Below are 25,474 nucleotides of genomic sequence, written 5' to 3'. Positions count from 1 at the left end.
CTCTCATTTCCTGAACTATAACTATTCTCTCTCCATTAAATTTTTCCTACTAACAGAATCAATTGAAATAGACTGTGTGTGAGTGTTTATAACTTTCTGTATTTGTGTCCAGCATCTTTATGAAAGTGTTTTGATTGTCTCCTTCTTAGAATCAACATTAGTCACAAGCCTGATTTCAATAGTGTATGAAAAGAAAGTTTTTGTTATCTTTTCTCCAAACTAGGGTTTTAATTACTTTTCATTTAAAATCTGTTTAAAATACAACTCTTAAGCTAGATAATGATTTCTAGCATAATATACATTTTATATCCAATTATACTCATAATTTCTGTGATTAAAAAACTATATATTTTATATGTCTCATCATTAATCCAGGATCATGCCAGTTGTATTTTAGTTTCTGTATATTCTTAGAATTTTAGTGATCACAGTCCTTGAGATCATTTAATTGTACAATTCCTCTGAACCCTAAAGAGTTTAACTGACTTGCCTTAGTTCTTAGAACTTACTGGTGGTAAGTAGAATGCTCTGACCAGAACTCATTTTTCTTAATTTGTCTTATCATTCTACTACATCTTGTCTCATGAATATTAATTGTATTTGAATTGCCTTTTTCTTATCATAGGGATTCCCTGCCAGATCCCTTCTTTATTAAATTCTTGCCTTGTAGAGAAACATTTTTTGTATTTCAGATAAATGTACTTGAAGTTTCACCAAAAAATTCCACTTTAAGAGAGCTGATTTATTTTATAAGACAAAGTAATATTTTCTTTCTAGTCAGCATGATATTATCTAACCTGTTCCTTTTTTTCTTTTTCTGAAAGTTCTAAACTAAGTTAATGAAATGTGACTCCGATTTCCTTTTTCGAAATAATATCCTTAACCTTAGTGCTAAATTATCAACATTTTTATCTTTAAGAACTAATAAAATGACACTGTATTATTAAAAGTATTAAAAATGATCTAACTTTTAATTCCCATTTTTTTCAGTAGCAACTTATAGCATAATGGCTTTGGAGATTATTGTTTTTAAAATGAATGGACTTTGCTGTCATTGTATAAATTATGTTCTTTTTGGTTTTTAGAAACCATACATTTCTATATTGTTTAGTTATTATTTATATGTATAATGATGATACTTATTTTCTAGGAAATTGGATGACAAGATTTTAAAAATCTCTCTTAAGACATATTTAATATTATTGTTCTAAGAGGCAGGTAAATGGTGCAGTGCATAGGGCACTGCCCTGGAATCAAGAGGATCCGAGTTCAAATCTCATCTCAGCCACTTGATACTTACTAGTTGTGTGGCCCTGAGCAAGTCATATAACCACTATTGTCTTGCCAAATATATACACATACTTGTACATATATACATATAAAATTGTTCTAGAGTTGTCTGTGGACCATAGTTTGCCAGTATTATCTTCATTGAAACTACTAATGAAAGAAATATTTTTGATTTTATAACACATATAAGATAAATGTATTAAACATGTAGTATTTTTTTCTGCCTTAATTGCTTTAGATTTCTTTAAATGTATCTTACTTTGTTTATAGGTTTGATGGTCCTCGAGGAAGATTTGATGCACCTGGAGCAAGATGTGAAGGACCGAGACCTAAAGGACCTCGTTTTGAAGGACATCGCTCAGATGGGCCAAGACCCAAATATGAAGGGCACCATCCAGAGGGTGCATCTAAAAGCAAATGGGGGACAATCCCCCGGGGGCCAGCATCTCAATTTTATATTTCTCCAAATACTTCTCAGGGCCCTCGACAAAGTGGACCACAGTGGAGAGGTTCTAAGCCACCTTATGGGCAGCAGCAACAGCAGCATCCACCCAAATCACAAGCAGAATCTCATCTAGGAAACAAAGACTCTTTAACAGACCCCAGCACTGGTCAACAAAAGAACAGAATGTCGCCAACTCCATTTTCTCTTTCTGCAGATGGGAAGGATTCTAAGTCATTTCAATCCAGTGAAAAACTAAAAGATACTCAGCATGATGTTCCCCAAACTGAAGTCCAAATAGGACCTAATGATCCTTCTAACTGGAACCAGAATTCTCAAAATATGGAGAAACAAATAGACAAAACTGGTCAATCTATACCCGGACAATGCCAGAAACCTTTTGCAAACAAATCTTCATCTATTCAATCAACTTTCCCTTCACGAACAGGAGGAATGGATGGGGGAGGACCACCATCTATTCCATCGTTAACTGCAAATAATGATTTAAAATCTGTCAGTGTTGGTATCCCCCAATTAGAAAATAACCAGGACAAAGGTTTGCCTCGGCTAGATAACAGAGATCATAGACCAGAAGGCAATAGAGGTAGCAGTTCATCTTACAGAGGTAGGGGACAAGGAAGAATTGAAGACATGAGGGATAAGAATTTGACAAATAGAGGGAGAGGACAAATAATCAATCAGGGTCCTGGAATGGGCAAACCAGAAGACATTAGAGAGAAGGTGATAGGCAGAAGAGAAGAGAGTAGAGAGAAGATGGGCAGACAAGAAGGTAGTCGAGAGAGGGTGATGGGAAGACGATCAGGCAGTCGAGATAGAGGGTTAGGGAGGCTGGGAAGTGGTAGGGAAAAAATTCCAGGTCAGACAGACATACAGGATAGGGGAAGAGCAGGTAGCCGAGAAAGGGGACCTCCCCGAAGGGCCAACAGTCAAGAGAGAGGACCTCCTAGAAGGGCGGGGAGCCGGGAAAGAGGACCTCCACTCCACAGGGCTGGGAGCAGAGAGAGAGGACCACCTCGACGCCCTGGAAGTCGGGAAAGAGGACTGGGCAGACCAGAATTTGGTCGGGATAAAGGTATGCCCAGATTAGATTCTAATGTAGATAAATCAGTTAGGATTGGAGATGGAGAAAAAATGCCCCCTTATCATCGAGATGAAGCCTCTCGAACTCCCTGGAATCATGGAGAGGATAGAGGGCATGAAGACTTTCCATTAGATGGTAGAAATGTCCCTCCTCTGGAAAGGGAAAGACTTGATGATTGGGACAGAGAAAGATACTGGAGAGAATGTGAACCAGATTATCAAGATGATGTGGATCCTTACAACAGAGAGGACAGATTTTCATTGCCACCATCTCGGTCCCATGATGTTGATCGGCGAGGACCATGGTGGGATGATTGGGATAGAGATCGTGATATGGATCGTGACTTCAGGGATATGGACAGGGACATGGACAGAGATAGGGACAGGGACAGGGACAGAGACCGGATGGGAAGACCTATGGATATGTATGATCGAGAGTTGGATAGAGAATGGGACAGAGATTACATGAGACCAATGGATGACCAAGAATCACAATTTCATGAACGTGATATTCCCCCCCTTCCACCTTTGCCTCCTCTGCCTCCTCTTCCACCTTTGGATAGATATCGAGATGATAGATGGAGAGATGAAAGAGATAGAGATCACATGTATGATCGGGACCTTCGTGATAGGGGGGAATTAAGAATTCGAGAATATCCTGAGAGAGGAGAAACTTGGCGGGAAAAACGCGATTACCTTCCTGAGCGAATGGATTGGGAGAGAGAACGATTGTCAGACAGATGGTACCCATCTGATGTAGACAGACATTCCCCTATGGGGGATCATATGCCACCTATTCCTTCGTCACACCATTCTTCTGAAATGTTGGGATCAGAGGGAAACTTGGACTCTGATCAATCTATTGGAGGTGTAATGGTCCTCAGTCAACGGCAGCATGAAATAATTTTGAAAGCTGCACAAGAATTGAAGATGCTACGGTAAGTTACCTACTGAAGATAATTTCTTGGGTCAAAAAATATTTGTTTTTCTAAAGAATGATCTGATGTACTTTGTAGGAATTATCTTTTTTCAAGTAGTTTTAGTTTAGTGTTTGGTACTAGCATTTTTATGGGAGATAAAATTCTATGATATATATTCCCAGTTGCATGTTTGATGGGACTTTATGGGAATAAGGTAATGTTTTTATAGAATTATAGGCATTTGAACAGAAAATAAATTTAGTGATTGTCTATTTACTTCTGACCACAATCTCTCTTGTGCTATTCCTTCATTTCTATGGCTACCACCCTTAGTTTAAGGTCTCTATCTCTTGCCTAAACTGTTGTCATAGCCTTCTAAATTGTATCCCTGCTTCTGAATCTCTGCCCTCTAATTGATCTCATTGTTGCCAAAGGTACAGATCATAACTGACTATATTGCTCCTTCAAAATTTTTTAATTTTTTTTTTTTTGGTTACTGTTTACAAAAATACAAATTTTTCAGCCAGTCTGGACTACTTGCCTTTTCCTGCCTTCAAGCTCTAGGACAAGAATGGAATATTAATGTGAAAATATATTTGTGTATGTTCTTTGTACTCTAAAATAATATTTTTTATGTCATCAATGCATTTTTCACATTCTAATTTGTCAGAGACAATTTGTGTTCCCATTTTCCGTTTTTCCCCAACTCCCGCCCTAACAGAATTATAAACTAAGGGGTGAAACCTGCCATTTTTCATCTTTGTATCTCCAATAGCACACTCCTAGCACAGTGCCTTTCATGAGTTTTTGAATTGAAGTGATCCATGTGAGTTACAAGTTTATACCCTAAAATACAAAAATTAAAAATTATTATTTGGTCTTTATTGATCTCTTGCCAACAAATTGACTGTGTTTTTCTGTATTTGACTTTTTAATGCTCAGATTTCTTTTGAATCATGATATCATTACCTTTTTATTTTTCCTAATGAATAATTTATTCTTTCAGATGGCCAGTTCTTTTATGTTGGGTATGAGAGAATATGCTTACTAGTGTTTGTCATAATTTTGAAATGCTCTATCTTTACAAATTTCTTATAGTTAAATTCCCAGGATTCTTTGATTTCCTACTTCTGGAAATTTCAATCTTACATAATTGGAAATAGCAACTTTTGTTTGACCTCATTATTTATTTTTGTCTTTTTGTTAAATCATTATTAAAATTTTCCCTAGTATCACTTCCCTTCCCAGAGAGCTACCTTATATAACAATATTTTTAAGGACCGCCCCACCCTCCACCCTCCCCCCCAAAAAAAAAGAAAAAGAAAAGGAAAAAAGTTAAACTGATCAGTATGTTGTAAAATTCTGAAAATGTGTGATCAATAACATTGACGGATCTCCTGCTTCTGCAGTAGAGTAGGGTGAAAAGGTATCTTCTCATGTCTCATATTTGGAAAAATGACTTGTTCATAATTTTGCACCATTCACTTTGATTTTTTTTTTTATTGTTTTGGTTGGTCTATTTACACTGTTGTAGTTATTGTGTACGTTGTTTTCTTGCTTCTGCATACTTAGCCCATTGTCAGTTCATGTAGATCTTTTTAGGTTTCTCTGTTTTCATCATATCTGTCATTTCTTACAAGACAATAGTATTCCATTTTATTTGCATATTGCAGGGGGTTTTTTTGTTTGTTTTTTTAGACATTCCTCAATTGGTGAACACTTGGTTTCCAGTTTTTTAGTTATCACACACACAAAAAAATGCTGCTATAAATATAAATAGGGTGACTTTTCTGTGATCCCCTTAGAGTATAAATCTAACAGTGGAAAATCTGGGTCAAAGGGTATGAACATTTTAGTTACTTGGTTTGCTTTCCAAATTGGAATGTACTGATTCATAGTTCTACCAGCAATGTATCAATGTATCTATTTTCTGAAATCATTGTAATGCTATTTCCAACTTTAGTCATCTTTGCCAAAATTGCAAGGTGTTGAGGTGAAATTTCAGGGTTGTTTTGATTTACATTTCTTTTATTATTAATTACTTGGATCATTCTTGCATATAGTTGCTAACAGTTCTGCAACTCTTGAGAACTATGATATCATTTGATCATTTAATTTTTGAAGAATGGCTGCTTTAAGTTTCATTTTTTTAATTAAATAATTTCCACTCATTGCTAAATATACCACACTGGATTGTTTATACTTTTCTGAAAAACAGTATTACCTTTGATATACCTGAAAATTATTTTTTTCTGAATTTAATATAGAAATATTGGATATAAAATGAATTTATCTGCTAATTTCATCTCAGCTCTTTGTAATTTTAGTTATTTTTATTTCATTTAAACACACAAATACAGAATAAGAATTAATCATAATGCTTAAAATTAATACAAGGAAACATTGTATTGCTGTTGTGTAAAGTCAGCACAATACTGATCTATATTAAAAGAAGTATGGATTAGAAGGCCCAAAAATCCTTTTAAATTATATCTGTTTTGGGGGCAGAAGTTTTGGGCCAAAGAAAATCAAATGGATAGGAAAAGACTTCTGTAAAGAAAGGTTGAGTCAAGAAACCTAAGGATATATCAGCTAAAGCATGAATTTCTTTAGTTAATTTTTATGGAATAAAACCAATTTATGTTTAATCTTTGGGTAGAAAGATAAACAAGAAGAAATGGGTTTAGAAATGAAGCTCAAAATCAGAAAAGAAGATTTGATTAGCAAAACATTGAAATGCATATAGGGATTGTACAATTTATTCTAATGGTTTCTTAAGAAGAAAATAGCCATTGGTTTTCAGTGGTTTAGCTAGTGGCCTGTCTTGAGGCAGATATTACTATCTGGGAAGTCCTTTTGTGTTGGGGTATTCTGATTTTTTTTTCCCCTGTGGGTACTATAGAAAGTTGTAAATTTTATCCTTGAGCATCAATCATAAGTATTTTACAAAAGGAATAAGACAGGACATGACCATTTCTGACAATGTACATGCAGAGAACAGAAAGAACAGCTTCAAAAACTCAAAGATTTTGCTGCTGAGCCACAGGCACCTGACCTCCCCCTGCCACCACCTGAGCCACCAAGACTGCAGGCTACATCTGCACGGCCCCCTGGGATCTTTCAGGTAAGAAATAAGATGTATTTTCATGGTTGTAAGCTTAGCAGAAAATCATTAAGTAGGTGAAATCCTGTTTCTTTTCTTTCTTTCCTTGACCCTTTACTCAATATAAATGAAAAAGTAACAGAAGTTCATAATAGTAATTTGTAATTGCTTACTGAAGCAGCATTCTACACTCTGGCAATAATCTCTGCTTATTCTGTGCAGAGTACTCTGCAAGGATTTGGGGTAAGGTAGGGGAGAAGATAGAAAGTTTGGATAAGATATGATCTATGTTTGTTAATATATATTCTTGATACATCCTAAGATAAAACTTAAAGTTGCTATAGTTCTGGAAGAATTGGGGTGATAAGTGTTATAAGGATAGCAATGGGTACAGAGGCATTTGTTTTGCTTTATGGCCCTTGTCAAAAATAAAATAGGGCTAAGACTACCCATCACAGACATTTATACTGTTGATTACAACCCAAGTGTCTTAAATTTGGAGGCAATTTGTATACTTAGTAAATTTTTTACTCTTTGAAAAGCCTCCAGGTTCCTACAGGCCACCTCCTCCTATGGGTAAACCACCCCTTCCAGGGATGAGACAGTCTGCTCCATCAGCAAGACCATCTATTCCTATAACAAGGCCACCTGTCCCAATCCCACCTCCCCCTCCTGTGGTAAAGCCACAGCCTGCTGCTATGGAACAAGAACGTTGGGATGAAGATTCTTTCCATGGACTCTGGGATACAAATGAAGATAAAGGACTGAATTCAGAATATACCTCAGAAACAGGTCCACCACCTGTTGCAATGAAAGCACCACCTATTCATCCTTCTATTCCCCCTCCAAGCCCAATTCCTGTTGTTATGCAGTCAATGTCTAAACCCCTTCCAGTGCAGCAGACAGTGGATTACGGCCATGGCCGTGGTAAGTAACTGTGATTGACTTAGATTGAATTAGATAAGGGGAAATCTCAAGAAAGGTTTGCTATATATATCTGATGTAGGCTTCTTATAACTTCTACCTAATAACCTAATATTATGGTAATATATGTAATCATATTATTGCCATATATTGAGTTGTTTACTTGTGTTAAATTGTAAAACCAAACACTTGGGAGTAATTTTGAAATTCAGATATTTGATTCCTATTCTTATTTTGCTTTTTTTTTTTTCTTTTTAACATTTAATTTTTTTCTCAATTGATGTATACTAAAATTAAATATTTGCTTCTCAAAATTTTGAATTCCAAAGTCTTTTTATACCCTTTTTCCTCTTGCTATATCAAGCAATTTGATGTAGATTATACATATGCTGTCATAACAAACATTTCCATGTTAGCTGTGTTTTAAAAGAAAATGCAAGGGGCAACTAGTTGATGTAGTGGATAGAGTACCAACACTGAAGTCAGAAGGACCTGAATTCAAATCTGGCCCCAGGCACTTAACACTTCTTGGCTGTGTGACCCTGGGCAAGTCACTTAACCTTAATTGCCTTAACAAAAAAAAAAAGAAAAGAAAAGAAAATGTAGACCAAAAAAACCCCTCAAAAATGATTTAAAAAAAAAAAAAGTATGCTTCAATCTGCATTCAGACTCTATCAGTTCTTTCTTGGGAGGAGGATAGCATTTTTCCTTATAAGTACTTTGGAATTGTTTTGTATCACTGTATTGCTGAGAAAAGCTAAATCATTCCTGTTGATCATTGTATAGCGTTACTATGTACAGTGTTCTCCTGGTTCTGATCATTTCACTTTGCATCAGTTCACATAAGTCTTTCCAGATTTTTATGTAAGCATCCTGCTTATCCTTTCTTTATAGTGAGATAGTATTCCATCATAATCATATACCACAACTTGTTTAGCCATTCTGCAACAATGGGCATCCCCTCATATGACTATAGATAGCTTTAATTTCTTCTGAAAACTTCCTATTCATATCCTTTAAATATTTATCAATTGGGAAATGACTCACATATAAATATTAGGTGTGTTGATCCTGGGCAAATCACTTAACCTCTGTTAACTCAGTAGAGAAGGAAATAGTAAACCGCTCCAGTATTTTTGCCAAGGAAACTTCCCAGATAGTGTGATCCGTGAGTCATGAAGAGTAAGACAGTATTGAATGATTGACCAGCAGTAGCAAAAACCAATAACAACAACAAAATTTAAATACAAGATTAAAGATCAAAGCCAGCTGGCCAGGTATGCTTGATCAATAATACTAATAACAGTAATAATAATTGAGATAGTGCTCTGGTTTGAGTAGGCTATGAGTAGGCAAGTGACATGTGATGTCATTTGTTTGGTTGGATTTTTTTGCTAAATATTCTTTATCTTCTTTTTTTAAAAAAACCCACAAAACTCCATTATAACAGGTAACTCTCAGGCAGGAGGAATATGAACAACTCAAAAACTATATCATATGATTAGGAAAAATAATAGTTAGCATTTATTCAAACCTTTGTATCTGTTATTTAATCCTCACAACAACCCTAATAAAGAAGGTACTATTATTCTCATTTTGTAAATAAGGAAACTAATTCAGAAAAAGGTCACACAGCTCTTTAGTATTTGAGGCAGGATTTGTATCCTGGTCTTCTCTTGCCAACCAGCTGTATCTTATTTGTCTAACAATCATGAAATTAACATATTGATGAAAAATTTTTACCAAAGGCATTAGAGTCTTACAAATCTAATTTGTAGATTCTAGATTTATCAACAGTCCAGGAAAACTCACATTCTTTTTGTTGAAGAGAGAGGGAGGGTGTGTGTGTGGGTGTGTGTGTGAGAGAGAGACAGACTCAGAATAAGAATTGGAACACTGTACATTTGGTTTGTAAGCACTAATTTCTTAAGTTGCCATGGCTCCTGAAATCAGCAAGTGACTCTCACCTGTTAATGATGATTTTCTTCATATTTAGGGCAGTCCTTGGAAAGCAGACAAGCTGTAGAGCTAAAACCATACTGGAAACCTTTCTACAATTTTAGAGGCCTTCTAGAGCTTGCCTGCTACTGATAGAGTTGTGAAGACTGCATGGTCACCTTCACACCATCTTGAGACATTGGAATAGGAATTTAGTGACAAAGATATTACCAAGCTTTCTTTGTGCTGATCTGTCCTGTGTCACTTTCTGCGCCTCTTTCTATGTCTCATCTCCTTCCTTCTTTCTGAAATTTATATTTTTAAACATAGTTTAGTCTTGTTGTTTCAGTGCCCTTAATACTATTTTAGCTATCCAAATAATTAAAATACAATATAATACAGATTTGAATGTCATTTTGAAAAGATGGTGTTGATGTATAACATCAATGTTTTGTGGATGAATTCATTTCTGAGTCCCATCTTTTAAGAAGTAAAGCTAATTGGCAAATATAGTTGACAGCTTAAAACCAAGAAATTCTTTTTTCCTCCTTGGAAAAAATAATTCTCCTCAAAGACTTTAGCTCTTGTAATACAGGTTTCTCAGATTCTGGATTTGGTAGCCAACCCAGGAGTTCTTGTTGAAGAGACCTTGTATGGTAGGATAGTATATGTGCGTCTGAAGTGGTAGCATATCAATAAAGAAGTCTTTATAAAGCTCTTTTATTCTTTCCCTTTTGCAAGTTACAAAATATGCACCCAGAAATCAGTCTTAAAGTCCAAACACAAGTTAATGTGTTAAACCCATCCAAAAAGTTCATGGCATCTAAATCTTACCAGGTTATTTATCTGCCTTAAGTGTTACACTAAGTATTTTTATTCCCAATCTTTCTTATTAGATATATCCACCAATAAAGTTGAACAGATACCCTATGGGGAGAGAATAACTCTGCGTCCTGACCCCTTACCGGAAAGATCAGCTTTTGAGACAGGTAAGAAACACCCTGAAATGAATCTTTTTTTTTTTTTTGGTGAGGCAGTTGGGGTTAAATGATTTGCCTAGAGGTCACACAGCTAGTAAGTGTCAAGCATCTGAGGCAGGATTTGAATCCAGATCCTCCTGACTTCAGGGTCTGTTCTCTATTCACTGTGCCATCTAATTGCCCCTGAAATATACCCCTCCCCCCCACCTTTTTTTCTTTTGATTGAGGCAATTAGGGTTAAATCACACAGCTAGGAGGTGTTAAGTGTCTTAGGCTGGATTTAAACTCAGGTCCTCCTGATTTCGAGGCTCGTACTCTATCCTCCATCTAGATGTCCTGTAATGTACCTTTTTAAAAACCTTTTAGGATGGGAATATTGTGTTTCCTTTTGAGTTAGGGTAACAATTGCTTTTTTAACACCTGTGTTTATGATATCTAAAAGTAATTCAAATTTTAGTTGATAAAAGCAAATCTGTAGTAGTGTAACTTCATCTTTAACCTTATTATAGGTTTGAGGCTATTTTGTTTATTTCACATTATTTGTTTTTCCAGAGCACCCAGGCCAACGAGATCGTTATGATAGAGATAGGGATCGTGAACCTTATTTTGATCGTCAGAGCAATGTTATGGTAGATCATAGAGATTTTAAAAGAGATCGAGAAACGCACAGAGACCGAGATCGTGATCGTGCCATTATTGAATATGATCGTGATAGGTTTGACAGAGATCGTCGTCCTCGGGAAGACCGGTATGCTGCAGAGAATTCTATAGCTGTATTAGTCATGAAGATTATTATAAACTCAGGCTTCACAGTTAATTAGTCAGGCTTTACAGAAATTTAATTAACTGCATGTTTAGATTATGTACATTTATTTGGGTGGGGAATGGGCTGTGAATGCATTTTTTTAAAAGCAAGTATTTATGTTCTCTAGAATGATAAGCCATGGGGAAGGTAAATAGTGGTTAGAGGAAAGATGAGTCCAGTACACACTTAAAATGGGCAAATGACCTTTGCAGTTTTTAATCTTTTTTTGAATGAATCAGGTAAAGCTGATCTGTGTAGTAAAGCAGTTTAAAAACTGAATATTTGGCATATAAAATGTCCATAATAGGTGTTAAGAGTTATGGTTATTTCACAAACCAAGTGCCACTAATTGTCTTTTTTTTTTTTTTTTTTTTTTAATCAGGGCACCTCCAATCACACCTTCTAGGACACAGTCTTATCGTGATAAAAAAGATCACTCCTCATCTAGACGTGGTGGATTTGATAGACCTTCATATGAACGGAAAACTGACAGGCCAGCTTATGACCATGGACCTTCCATGTTTGGAGGTAAAGAAATGCCTCAGTAAATACCAGCACACTGAAAATGTTTACATGGAGAGAACTTTTTCATTGTTAGTATACATTAAATTCTAAAAATGAAGTTTATTTACATGTGGCTTTTTTTACTCAATTGAAACTGGTTTTACCAGTGTTACTAGTGATCTTCCACTTGCCAAATCTAGTGGCCTATTCTTGTTTCTTATCCTTCTGGATTTCTCTGTACAATTTATCTCTTCACCTGATACTCTACTCTCTGAGTTTTCATGATGTTGCTTTGCCACATTGTTGTTTGTGTTTTGCCAAGTAACTCTGGGAGTTCCCCAAGGTTCTATCCTTCTCTTTTGTTTCTGTACTCAAACTAGATTTCATCAGCCCCATTGAATTCAGATATCATCTCTATGCAATTCACTCCATGACTCCAGTTAGCTGTTCTAGCTTATATCTGTCTCTATGATATCTGGCAAGTTTTTACTCTTCTCTGTGGTCACAACCACACAGATGCTCTTTCTGCTCCAGATTTTTTGCCTGGACTATTACAGGAACCTCCTAGTTTCTTACCCAGATACCAGATTGACTTTCTTAAGGCACATCTCTGACACTCCCCTTATCAATTAATTCCAGTGGCTTCCATAGATAGAATGTTGCCATTTAAAACACAGCTTTTGTCATCTCCCTGCTTTTGTACTGGCATTCCCTCATATCGGGAATTCCCTCTCTCCTTACCTGCACTCTTCGAGCTCTTAAGTTTCCTTCAGAACAATTCAGTCATACCCCTCTGCAGAAGACCTTTCCTGATTTTCCCAGATGATAGTGTATTCCCTGTAAAGCTTGTTTTTATGCCTGTTACCTTGTTATATGGGCATTTAGGTGCAGGTTGTTTCTTCCATTAAAATGTAAGTTTCTTAAGGGTATCCTTCCTTCTTTTCCTTCCTTTCTTTCTTCCTTCCTTCCTCCCTTCCTCCCTCCCTCTGTCCCTTCCCTCTCTTCCTTTCTTTTCTTTCCTTTCCTTTCCTCTCCCCTTCCTTCCTCCCCTTCCTTATTTCCTTTCCTTCCCTTCCCTCCCTTCCTTCCCTCCTTCCTTTCTCCCTTTCTTCACTCCTTCCTTCTCTCCCTCCTTCCTCCCATTCTCCCTCCTTCCTTTTCTCCCTTCCTAAAAGTAATTCACATAGGAATTGTTTAGTAAATGCTTATTGATTGTGAACTTGTATTTTTTTTTTTTTTTTTATAAAAGTAACAACAGTGAGATCCATATGTGCCAGGATAGGGCAAAATAGTTCTCATTGCAGGTAATATAATATTTTTTCCTTTTTTCTTGAAAGTGCTGAAAATTTAGCACCTCAGAAATATGCTTTTTAAGTTGATTAAGAGTAAAAATCTCTTTTCTTTAATAGATAATCAACTTTCACTTTAAAAGTAAAAATCTCTTTAATAAGATAAAGTGAAAGTTTTTAGATCAAACTATGATAATATTTACCTTTGGATTTCATTTCATTTCCTTTAAGAAAAAAAAGAGGTAGTATTTTCAGTATAAATTAAGCAGGCATTTCAAAGGCATTGAGACCCCTGAAGATATAATTAAAACTGTCCATTTCTTTCATTCTATTATACTTATATTAATTTAAATTTAACAAATTAATTCTTTAAAATAGTTTCTGGATCTTTAGTATTGATTCAAATTTATTACTTTATGATGACTAGAGAAAGTTAAATTTATTGTTTAAGTAAAAAAAAAAAAGATAAACACACACACACACACATATACATACACTCACACACATATATCACACATATATTCTGAATTCTAGGAGACCGAAGGACTTATCCTGAGGAACGGATGCCTATGTCTACACCATCACTAAGTCACCAACCACCTCCAGCTCCTCGAGTAGAGAAGAAACCTGAATCTAAGAATGTTGATGATATTCTAAAACCACCAGGCCGAGAGAGCAGACCTGAAAGAGTGAGTAGAATGAGAGTTGAAAGTTTTCATATAAAAGTACAGCCTATGTTTACTTCATGCTTTTTGGTACTTTATTCAAAGCAGGTCTAATAAGTTAGGTGTTGTAGATGAAGAATCTGAGGGATATAGACATTGTAACTGGCTTGGGACTGAAACCTTGATCTTTGAAGAATCCAGGATGTTTTCCATGATGTTATATAGTATCTGGAGCCATATAAGGAACCTACTTCAAATTCTGAATATTTTAAAGTTCCTATAGCATAAATATAACTATTTCTTTCCCTGAAGTCATGATATATTCTTGAATTTCTTTAAAGTACTGGAAAATCTTTAAGAAACCTTGGTTTAATTAGATGAATAATTACAGTTTTTCAAAAAATTCTCCAAGTGTGTTATAAAGACACTTTAACGGCTCTCTTTCCTAGAGGTTAAGAATGCGAGACCTGGATTTTAAACTTCCTTTTATATGAAGGAAAATGGGGGAAAAAAGCAGGAGTATTGATTAGATTGTTTAAGAAAAAGAATTTATTTTCCAAGGTATTCGTCTAAATGTGTACACTAAAAATCTTTTCATACTGTGAAGTAGTCAGGCTCTAACTTAGTTATATTTATTTGCTGATAATTATAGAGAATTGTAATATATACTTCTGTAATTCATAATTCATAAGGCAATCTGTCTGGTTCTCAATTAAATAAAGGTCTTTATTACATAGAAATGCTTCTGTTGGAGAGAAACACCTTTTTTCCCTTTTGTACTTTGTATTTCAGATAGTCGTGATAATGAGAGGATTACCAGGAAGTGGAAAAACACATGTTGCAAAACTTATACGTGTGAGTTCAGAAAAGACAAAGATGTTTGTTATTGTGTTTTTTTTTTTCTTACCAGCATGCTGTTTTGAGGTACGGTTCTATTATCTGTTTTTTTTTGGATCCCTCTGCTTCAAATTGCTTCTGCATGTTATATTTTATGTAAGCATTTGCATTTTCTTCTGAGATTGTCTAGAATCTTTTTTGTTCTCTTTGCCCAAGCATTTCACTGTTATCACTACAAGTACTAGATTAGGTAATGATTATGAACCCAGAAAGCTCATTGAGGCCATTTACAAAACTGCAGGATCTAAGAGTTTTAATGTAACTCATGCTTGAATGAGAATCCCCACTATAAGGTCCCCAACAAATGGTAATGTAGTATCTGCTTTTTAAAGACCCCAAGAATGAGGAAATTGATGCTTTTAAAGGTAGCCATTCTACTTTTGAACAACACTATTTGTTAGGAAATTTTTCCTTCTGTCAAGCAGAAATCTCTCAAGCATTATGCCTCTTTCTGTTCTTGCGAACCAAGTAGAAGTCCCTTTTCCTTGTGGTCCTTTTTGCTTAGAAGTCTTCTCTTCTAAAAGTTAAGCATAGCCATCATGTTCTTCTTAAGTCTTTTCTTGAGGCTAAACATTTTTAGTTCTTCAGCTAATTTCTTGCATGGCTTGGTTTCCAGTTTCCTTCTAGTTGTCCTTTTCTAGATATACTTCCCTTTTTCAGTGTCATAGTTCAGTTGTCTCAGAACTAACTAAGCACAGTACTCCATTTATGGTCTGATCAGAGATGCATACAGTGAGACTTATCATTTTCCCCTTTCTAATTTGGTGTTTTTCTCAATGTGTCCTAAAATTGCCTTTCTGATATCTGAATTAGGAAAATGAGCTTGAATGATTCCTTGGTTTTCAGAGGATAAGCTTTGTTTTAATAGGAAAAAAAACCAGCCTTTTTTAAATTGCTTCTTAGGATAAGGAAGTAGAGTGTGGGGGACCTGCACCTAGAGTACTCAGCTTGGATGATTACTTTATCACTGAAGTGGAAAAAGAAGAGAAAGACCCTGATACAGGAAAGAGGGTGAAAAAAAAGGTATGGTATATTTCCAGGAACTGATTTCTGTAGTTTGGGGATGGAATTTAAAAAAGATATATTTAGGAATAGAAATTTTTGAGAAGGAAGGGGAAAAAAAAAAACTTCTTCACCTTCCACCAGACATCTTATAATATTTTTGTGTATGGGAAAATCATTACAAAGTTTAGAGATGTGCTTAGAGCTAGTAACTAATTCTGCCCAACTACTAATCAGATGGCAGGTTTAAATATTTAACTTTATTTTCTGCTAAATTCTATTCTTTCCTTAAACCAGGTGATGGAATATGAATATGAAGCTGATATGGAAGAGACTTACCGTACCAGCATGTTCAAAACTTTCAAAAAGACCTTGGATGATGGTTTTTTCCCCTTCATAATTCTAGATGCCATTAATGACCGAGTTAGGCATTTTGAACAATTTTGGAGTGCGGCAAAAACCAAGGGCTTTGAGGTACAGGGGTAACTTAATTTCATAGTATTTTATGTTGTCACGATAATTCCCAAATGTATGCTTGATTTCTGATTCATTCTTTCTAGGTATATTTAGCTGAAATGAGTGCAGATAACCAGACTTGTGGCAAAAGAAACATCCACGGGAGAAAACTTAAGGAAATTAATAAGGTGATTGTTTTGAAATATATAGAGTCCTAAGCTGTTGAAGTGGAGCTTTATCCACTGATATGCTTATAAAAACTGGTCTTTCTTTAGAGTGCCTTTTTTATCTTTTATTAGATCTTTATAGCTATCATCGTATTTTGATAAGAAAGGTGTTATTAATACCTGAAAGTGAACAGCTCTTAGTCTTAACTTTTTAAGAAGCAGCATAGTATAGTGAGTATAAAATTAGACTTGAAGTCTAGAGTCATTTAGTCATTTTTCAGTCACTTCTGACTCTTATTGACCCCATTTGGGGTTTTATTATCAAAGATACTGGAGTAGTTTATCATTTCTTTGTTCAATTTATTTTACAGATGAGGAAACTGAGGCATACAGGGTTAAGTGACTTGCCCAGCTAGTAAATGTCCAAAGCTGGAAGATGACTTAGGAAGATGAGTTCATCTGATACAAGCCTATCACTCTATCCACCACGTTGCCTCACTGCCTGAATTTAGGAGACTTGTGTTCAAACTCTCCCTCAGTTATTTTCTGGCTCTATTGACTCATGAGAAATCACTACATCTCTCTGAGTCTAGTTTTCTTATCTGTAAAATGGGAATAGCTGTAATGCTTATTTCACAGAGCTGTTAATTATTAGTGATAAATGTGTATAAAGAACTTTGAGAGGTCTCACAGCTATTGAGTGACAGAGGCAGGACACCAACTCAGTCCTTCTGATGTGGACTTCATTGATCCTTCTACTATGCTACTTCTGTCAGGTGTCCTTACTATGTCAATCTCTCTCTAGATGGCTGATCACTGGGAGACTGCACCTCGTCATATGATGCGCCTGGATATTCGTTCTTTGTTGCAAGATGCTGCTATTGAAGAGGTAGATATATGCTTAGATTTGAATGCAAAACAAACTTGAATTTTCATAATGAAAAAGAGTTGGAAATAGTAGGGTTTCTGTGTTTTCTAGCTTCATAGGCCATTGTTACAGAAGATAGAGACTAAAGTTGTCATTAATGCCAACTTTTGAGTAATGTATAAGCCATCACTTTCTGGAGATTGTGTGTAGTCTTTGCACTGTAAAGTTCACTAAAAGTATGAGTTATTCTTATACCATCTGGTAATAGTCAAAGATGGAAACAAATTTCTCTGGTTTTAGTGCAAATGATGTTGTAGGAAAAGGATCATATAAACTAGGAGTTGGAGGATCTGGGTTTAAACTCTGCAGTTCATTTGCTTTCTGAATGAATGAAAAGTTGCCCAGATAAACCATTAAGGCCTTTCCACATCAAAATTGATGATCCTATGGAAATGATTGTACAAATTTAAGAAATCAATTTCCCTTTTCATTCAAACTGAAAGTATACTAAAAGGTCTAGTTTAGTTAAGAAAACATTATGTGACTTGGAAAAAAAATTGAGTTATTAAGTATAATAGATTTTAACAACATTCCCTGATTTCTTAAGGAAAAAAAATCTGTCTTCACCAATTTTAATTAGAATGCTTTCTTAGTTTCTAAGTTTTTTTATATGCTCAAATGATTATTTGGTTATTAAAGTCTAATAGTTGGTCAGTCTATAATAAGTGCCTACTTTGAGCAGACCATTTAACTAGTTAACATAAGGCATTTCAAAAGGAGAAAAAAAAAATCAGAATGATTTGGCAAAATACATTTCCTATTTTGTTCTACTTTGCCTTCTAAATTTAGGCTTTTCCATTCAGATTGGATATTAGCCATAATTGAGTTTCTATTCTGCTGATTATTTGTGTGGGATGGCAGTTGACCTTTATCCTCTGTCCTTTTCCTAAGTCATAGTTTGGAATAAACTGTTTTTGTAAATGTTAACCTATAAACACTTTTAACTATAAACATTGTGGGGTAAACAGGTAGAGATGGAAGATTTTGATGCAAATATTGAAGAGCAGAAAGAAGAAAAGAAAGATGCAGAGGAAGAGGAAAGCGAACTGGTAGGAGAATGATCAGCCACTTTGAACAGATTGTGTATTAGAAGGGCCTAATTGACCTTTCAATCTTCCATTCCCAGCACCATGGCTCCCTTTACATGCAGTAGAAAGTCATAGATTCAGTATGCAAGCATGCCTAAGAAGACTTGAGGAAATTCATTGCTTTTTCAAAAATTCAAGACACTTCTGTTGTCTTTGTTCATAGAGTAAATAACTTCTTTACAGAGCTCGTCTAAAATTCCCCTTACACATGCATCTACAGGCTGTAGGTTTGGGTGGAATAGTGTTTCTCATAGGCATTTATTCCACATTTGAATTTTCTAAGGTTATAAGAGGTAAGGTAGAATTACATTCCAGCAGGTATGTGGTGCAGTCAGCTCAACCACCACCTCCATAAACCTCTGTTCTTGTTATAAGGTTTCAGAATTGGTTTTATATCAACTCTTGCTTAAGAACTGTTACTAGATGAAGTAGCAATCGATTACCACTTGCTGCTGGATTTGTTCTTCTAAATTCTATCCTATTAAAAGGGTATGTGAAAATGTGTCTTGTCTATATAGTCAGTGACATTGTTTGCTTTATGTAAGGCTTGCATAGAGTGAGTCAAAAGTCCTTATGTACCTAACACAACCTATTTCCCCCATACTAATGTAGGTGCTTTTGGCTCAATCTATTATTCAGGAATATGGCCTGTAGAACAGCTTGATAAGTGAAATAATCCACAGTGGCATGAAAAACTGTTGTTTTGAAATATTGCTAGATTTATTCAACTCATTGGCTCACTTGAGCCCCTCTTTATACTCTTTATTGAAAATCTGCTAAGTTTGAGCCCTGCTTCCAGACCCCAAAATCTCAAGTGTTAGTATACATATGTGATCTTTAGGAGCTGAGGCCATGGAGCCCTTGTGTGATTTAGTGGACTTGAGGAAAATCATGTGAATTTGTAGAGATGATGTCAACTTGTAGAAACCACTTCACAGATTCTGAATGTGCATGAAAAAATAAGCTTTAAGTTCACGGCATATGAGTTTTAGCATGTTTTCTTTTGCGTTGTTTTTTTAAGACATATATTTTTTTCTTCACTAAACTGTGCTTGGACATATTTGTTAAACTGCAGGTGGGAAATTCAAGTAAAGGGCCCATTCTCTTTGCTAAGATTTGACTGCTAATATCTGTTCTCTATCTGTAGTGTCAGTGCTGAGAAATGATCACATATAAAATTCATAAAGATTTAACTTTTGAAAGCATCTTCCTGATGGAAGAGATAACATATGCATTTCATTTAAAGAGACCTTTGACTTTCCAGAATCTAGGTGAAAACTTGTACTTGAACATATTCAGTCTGAAAAAGGAATAGTACTAACTATTTTCACTTCAGAGAGAAGACAATAGAAGCAATAGAGTTTGTTTCTTGCATTATTTCTTCTGTCCCCAAGTTGGAGTACATGTTCATTTTCTTCAAATTTGCTGTGTTACAAGACTACTATTAACCCATTGGAAAAAGCAGGGTCAGGATCTGCTTTTAGGGCCTAATCTAACTGTATTTAAAGATCCTTGGAAAAATTCAACCATCCTGCACCCAAAGGGTTAAGAGTGAGTCTTACTTTAGTTGAATTATATAAACGGAATACACAGAATACCTGACATTTTGCACTGTCCAAATTATTCCATTTGGGTAAGATCTAAGCTAACTGGTTAAGTTAATAGAATCACTTTTTTTTCTGTGACTAGTAGTATGATGCTATTTTGTCATCTTTGCACCTCAGTGAAGCTAGTAGGTATGGGTCAGTGTTTATACAATGCATTGTTCTGGTGATGCTAATGTTTTGAGCTGATTTTAAGGTATAATTTGCACAAACTGGATCAGTTTTTTTTTTTTTTAAATACATTCCCTGCAGCATAGTTTTGACTTGGTTCTGTTCTTAATTTTAAAATGTGTTTGGTGAAGAATTTAGTATAATTTATGACCTGATACAACATTTAGTAAAATGAAGTTGAGATGTTGGTGCCATCTAATGACAAGAAATGTACAACACTTGTAGGATTCTTAAAGCAATTGTGCTATGGTGAATATAGACCCTGATGCCAGGAGCTCTGTTACAAATATTTTGGTTACAGTGTGTGTTCACTTGGTTGTACGAACTTGAACATTTGAAGCAGGTGGTCTTTATTGATTCTTGAAAGAGATGACAATTCTTTCTGAAAAAGAATAATACGCTAAAATAAACCCCAATGTTAGATTAAAGTTGCATGTCAGGGGATATCACATATAACAGAGCATCAAATACAGGGGAATGGGATTCATAGTAAGAATGACAAAAATCAGCTTTACAAAACAAAATCTCTTCATTGAAAATAAGATGATTGAGTAGATATCCTGGAGACCTTGAGATTTTTGAAATACCTTCATAAAATAATTGTTTATTATATATACATTTATTCAATAAGTTAATCTACTGAGATATTTGACTTTACACAAAGTGAAATGTAATTTAATCAATTGATCAATCAGTAAGCATTAATTAATGCCAGCTATGTGCCAGGCACTCTGCTAGACCCTGTATTTAATAAAGCATACCTTACCACATAATTTTTAACTGATAAAATGTACTTTGAAGTGCTTTAAAATTCAATACTCCATTGAAGATAAATTCAGTAACCTCTAACTTTTCTAAGATTTACCTGGTAAGTGACCAAATCTTTTAAAAATAAGTTTGCACTTCATTTGTGGGTTCAGTAATACTTAAGTTTTTTCCTTTCTTTTGAATATTTAGTACTGCAGTGAAACAAATCATATCTTGTTTGAACAATACTCTTGGGAAAATATGCCTAGTCAATTTGAGGGTTGAAGTTGTATTAAGGAAATAACCTAGCTCCTGTTATGTATTACAAGTCCTGTTACTTTGATCAGTATCAGTATAGTAACCATCTATGCACTTATGTTTTATGTGCTATACAGCTGTGATTTAGGTCACATTTGTTAGGTCTGTGCAACAGCTGCCCCCAGAGCGTCTTCATGATCATCCATAGTGACTGCTATGGACCAAGGAATCAAGTTTGGTGAATTCAGTATCTGAGTAGTTTCCTCTGCTGATAATTCAGGTTGTGCTTTACCCAAGGCAATGTTTATAACTAATGAGTGGAACTTGAATCTATTCCCAGTTTTAATACTGTTTCCAGTTCAAAAATGATATGCATGTATGTGTCTCTTTCTAACCCTTCGAGCTTCTCTCTGTGTACGATTTAGGGTTACATTCCGAAAAGCAAATGGGAGATGGACACATCTGAGGCAAAGCTAGGTGGGTATTCTGTTTTTCCTGTTTTTATATGTCTGATACCTGGTGGTAATTTACATAGATCTTCTATCTAAAAAGTAGGTTTCCCTGAGTCTCTATTCAGTAAAGCTTTTTGGCACACATATTACATCTTCCATCATATCTTCTTGATAACCATTTAGCCGTTCTGATGCCTGAAAATGATATGTAGATGTGAACAATATTACAAATGAAATATTTTTAATGCCAGTTAAATATTAGACTAAAGAGAAAAAATATGAAATAAATTTAGTACTGTTGCCAATTCATAAATTGATCCTTTTATATACTTTTTAATATAGATTAGTAACATTGATACCAACGGGATATCTATTTTTTAAAGTGTAACATGACCACTATCCAGCCATAGACTTCATTGTGAATACCTTAACCCTTGTTCTTACTTAAGTAAAAGTAATGTAAAAGGGCAGTTAAAAAGTTGAAGTCACTGAGAAGAATGATCCCTTCTTATAGGAGTCCCCTGAAAAGTGGAAGGAGACAACCGCCTGATAAATCTGTCAGAATCACAGTTGGGTGTAGTTCAATGCAAGGTTTTCTTGGGGAGAAATGTAATTATGGATGCAGTGGGACTTTTACTACATTTAGTTGTCATCACAAAGAAGTGTTTTGATATTTTGGGTTGACTTTTAAAAATGCTTTTTGAAAAAAAAAAACATTTTGTGAAAAGACAAGAGAATATGATGCATCCTGCGTTGGTGTATAAAGTAAAGAATGCTTTTAAGTCTCTGCTTTTCTCATATTCTTAATACTGTTGATGCAATGGGGAAGTTAATAGCTGAATGTTTAAAAATTCTTGAACTGTCTTACTACTTGAAAATTGTTTAAGTTGCTCACATCTTGTGTTGATTGCTTTGAATCAGAATGGTTCATGTTACAAGCAGTTGCCTAGAAAATGCTTTTCATTTTGCCTGACTCATCTGTTAGCATATTTAACACTCAAAGAGAATGATGAATTGTAATTGTGTAATCAAAGTAGACTTTCATGAATTCTGTAAGTGTTGTTATACCAGGCCAGGTACTTTGTTGTAATTTCTTAAAAAATTCTCTGGAATCACACAATATATGTGGCTTGAAAACTATAGGTAGTCATTGGCATAATTTTGTATTTTGTATGCATGGGAAGTCATAATGGAAACCAACTATGTCTTTTAATTTTTCAAACAGCTACAGTCGCCTTTGAAGTCATTTACATATTTAAAAGAATAATTAGAAACATAATACATATTTCCTTAAATACATTTTAAATGTTATCTTAAAATGAAATATAAAGTTGCATACATTGTATTGTTTGGCTAGGCTATTTTGCTGACTTTGGAATTCTTCTCTCCCTTTCCTCAACAATTGACTTTATTTTTTTCTGAAGCTAGGGAGAGAAAAAAAATAAATTTAGAGAAAAGAATACTTTAAAAAAAATACAGTAAATATCAATTAAACATCTTAAAAAGCTGAATGTGATCTAAGGTGATGATCTAGGATAAAATTCTACAAGTCAGATTGTTCCTTTTTAATTTTTAAAACATATGAGAAAATGAAGTATAGTTATGGCATGTTTCCAAGTAGTTCTATATTGAACTTGGAAGTGATTTCTGGAAAAATTCTGGGCTCTCTACCATTTATTTTTATCAAAAAGCACATTTTGTATATGTATGTATGTATGTATATGTATGTGTGTGTATATATACAATACACACATACATATATGTGTGTGTATGTATACATTATATATAAAATATGTGTGTGTATATATACAATATATATACACACACATACACACACACATATATGTATATGTATATATCCAGTAGATATTAAGAACAGACTTATTTAGATTGTGATATTCAGAAATTAATTTGTTAAAAGCTTCTTGAAGAACTGGCTATGAATATGAGAAATCAATACTAATATGTTTGCCATTAGTTTTTATTGTTTTAAACCAGAGTGATAATGATTTTCTATACCACTTAACAATTTTCATCTCAGATCTCCTTGTTATTTTGGGAGATAGTCCAATTGTGGAAGGCAAATTAAATATGTGCAGTCCTGGAAGTTCTTACTTCTTTGAGTAGTCAGCTTAGGAAATGAAATTTACTTCTAAGAAGTGAGACTTTGGTAACCAAGAGAATACATGTTTCATTTACCTTCCCGTTACCATTTACTTGAATGTTATAGTATCCTGTAGTAGGTGTTTATTTGAATACACATTAATTGATTTACCAGAAGCAGCTTTTGTTTCTGAGTGCTCTACAGACATTCTCTGAGTATTCTTGAAGCATCCTTGTGAATTAGATAGACACAAATATCAGTCTACTTTCCTCATGGCAAATTTTACTAGCATCACAGCATAATAGGGCTGAGACCAGATATTTCCTCATTTACAAACAAGTCACTGGCTAAAAATACTGTCTTTAAACCAAAAGTTTTTAAACAACTAGTTCAGTGTCTTGGTGAGCTTCTCAGTCTGCATTCATTTAAGTTCCCCAGTGGTTCTCAAAGGGCATGTTATCAAATTTGGCCAAGAGTATGCAGATTACACTCGTAGTTGCAAGTGCATGTGGAACTCAAATGGGCATTTGCATGTATGAGTCTTCCATGAGTTATATGGAACTTACACTTGCAATCACATGTGTGAGTCTCCCAATCCCTCAAAGCAAAGAATAATACTGTGCCATGAGCAAAAAATATTTGAGAACTCCTGAGGTACATACTACATTTTTATAAGTTTTTGATAAATTTTTCGTATACCTAGATTCTGTTTGCAATGATATATAATTTTAATATAATTTAAAGCAGGCTGTACTTAGGTGTGTTTTACAATTGTTGAGAATATTGTCCTTGCCATCTTATAAGAGGAACTCCTGAATAGGTACTACAACTCAAGCATCTTGCTTCATGTTAGATATTAGATGCCAGGCCTTGCAGATCTGGCATGGAGGCTTGAAAAACTGCTAATTCACTGGGTAAAATATCATAATTGTAAACACTGCTCAGACTATGAAAAGCAAAGTATTTTTGGCCATCAGTCAACATTTTCTTTCAGGTTTCGACTTTCTAACAACTTTTTTGTCTCAATGCTGTTTGCCAGTGCTGATAGGTTATTGTGTATTAACTTTCTGTACTCCAGATAGAATCAGACAATTTAGAATGTAATTTTTACATTCCAGACTCATAACTGCTCTTTGTTCACCTGGAACAGATTCTTTAGAAATGTCATTTACTTTTAGAAAACACAGTTTAATTTGAAGAGAATTTTGTTCTTTTATTACATATTGTAACTTCTTGTGAAGTTACAGTTTGAGTCAGTGATCTGCTTAGATACATATTTACAACTTCATCTTCCTGTCACTTTGAAATTCTAACTTCTCAAAGCTATTAATGTCAAGTTTACCTCCTTATTATAAAACTATGTTTGCCATGCCAGGTTCTTCTTTACTTATCGCATGCTGCACATCTGTGTGTTTTGGGTTTCTAGAATGTTCTATGGAGGGGTTTGAAATTTTTCTTCAGATACAAGAAGGAAACTTTTAAACACTTTGTGAAGTATTAAAGTTTTCAATTCAACATTGCATTCTTGAGTACTTATAACTAGAAATAATGCTTGTTCTTTTATCCATGTTGCCAATCTCAAACTTTCAATCTATAAATCCTGTCAGACAGCCCATGTGGAAAACTTCTATTTCTTAGT

The 25,474-nt window shown here is 34.8% G+C and overlaps 1 protein-coding gene across 1 annotated transcript in view; it reads left to right on the top strand.

Moving 5' to 3' along the window:
* YLPM1 (YLP motif containing 1) overlaps positions 1 to 25,474 on the top strand; it is a 58,644-nt gene that overhangs the window by 22,038 nt on the left and 11,132 nt on the right. Inside the window, 14 exon segments of the mRNA XM_051977596.1 lie at positions 1,561 to 3,771; positions 6,748 to 6,877; positions 7,399 to 7,783; positions 10,615 to 10,707; positions 11,251 to 11,446; positions 11,886 to 12,031; positions 13,831 to 13,985; positions 14,754 to 14,816; positions 15,762 to 15,881; positions 16,158 to 16,334; positions 16,421 to 16,504; positions 17,289 to 17,372; positions 18,380 to 18,460; positions 21,705 to 21,756. Coding sequence (XP_051833556.1) covers positions 1,561 to 3,771; positions 6,748 to 6,877; positions 7,399 to 7,783; positions 10,615 to 10,707; positions 11,251 to 11,446; positions 11,886 to 12,031; positions 13,831 to 13,985; positions 14,754 to 14,816; positions 15,762 to 15,881; positions 16,158 to 16,334; positions 16,421 to 16,504; positions 17,289 to 17,372; positions 18,380 to 18,460; positions 21,705 to 21,756 — 3,977 coding nt within the window.

This window comes from Antechinus flavipes, chromosome 2, assembly GCF_016432865.1.
Source record: "Antechinus flavipes isolate AdamAnt ecotype Samford, QLD, Australia chromosome 2, AdamAnt_v2, whole genome shotgun sequence".
In the NCBI taxonomy this organism is placed as follows: Eukaryota; Metazoa; Chordata; class Mammalia; order Dasyuromorphia; family Dasyuridae; genus Antechinus; species Antechinus flavipes.
The sequence above is the reverse complement of the archived record's forward strand: the minus strand, read 5'-3'. Positions and strand labels throughout refer to the sequence as shown.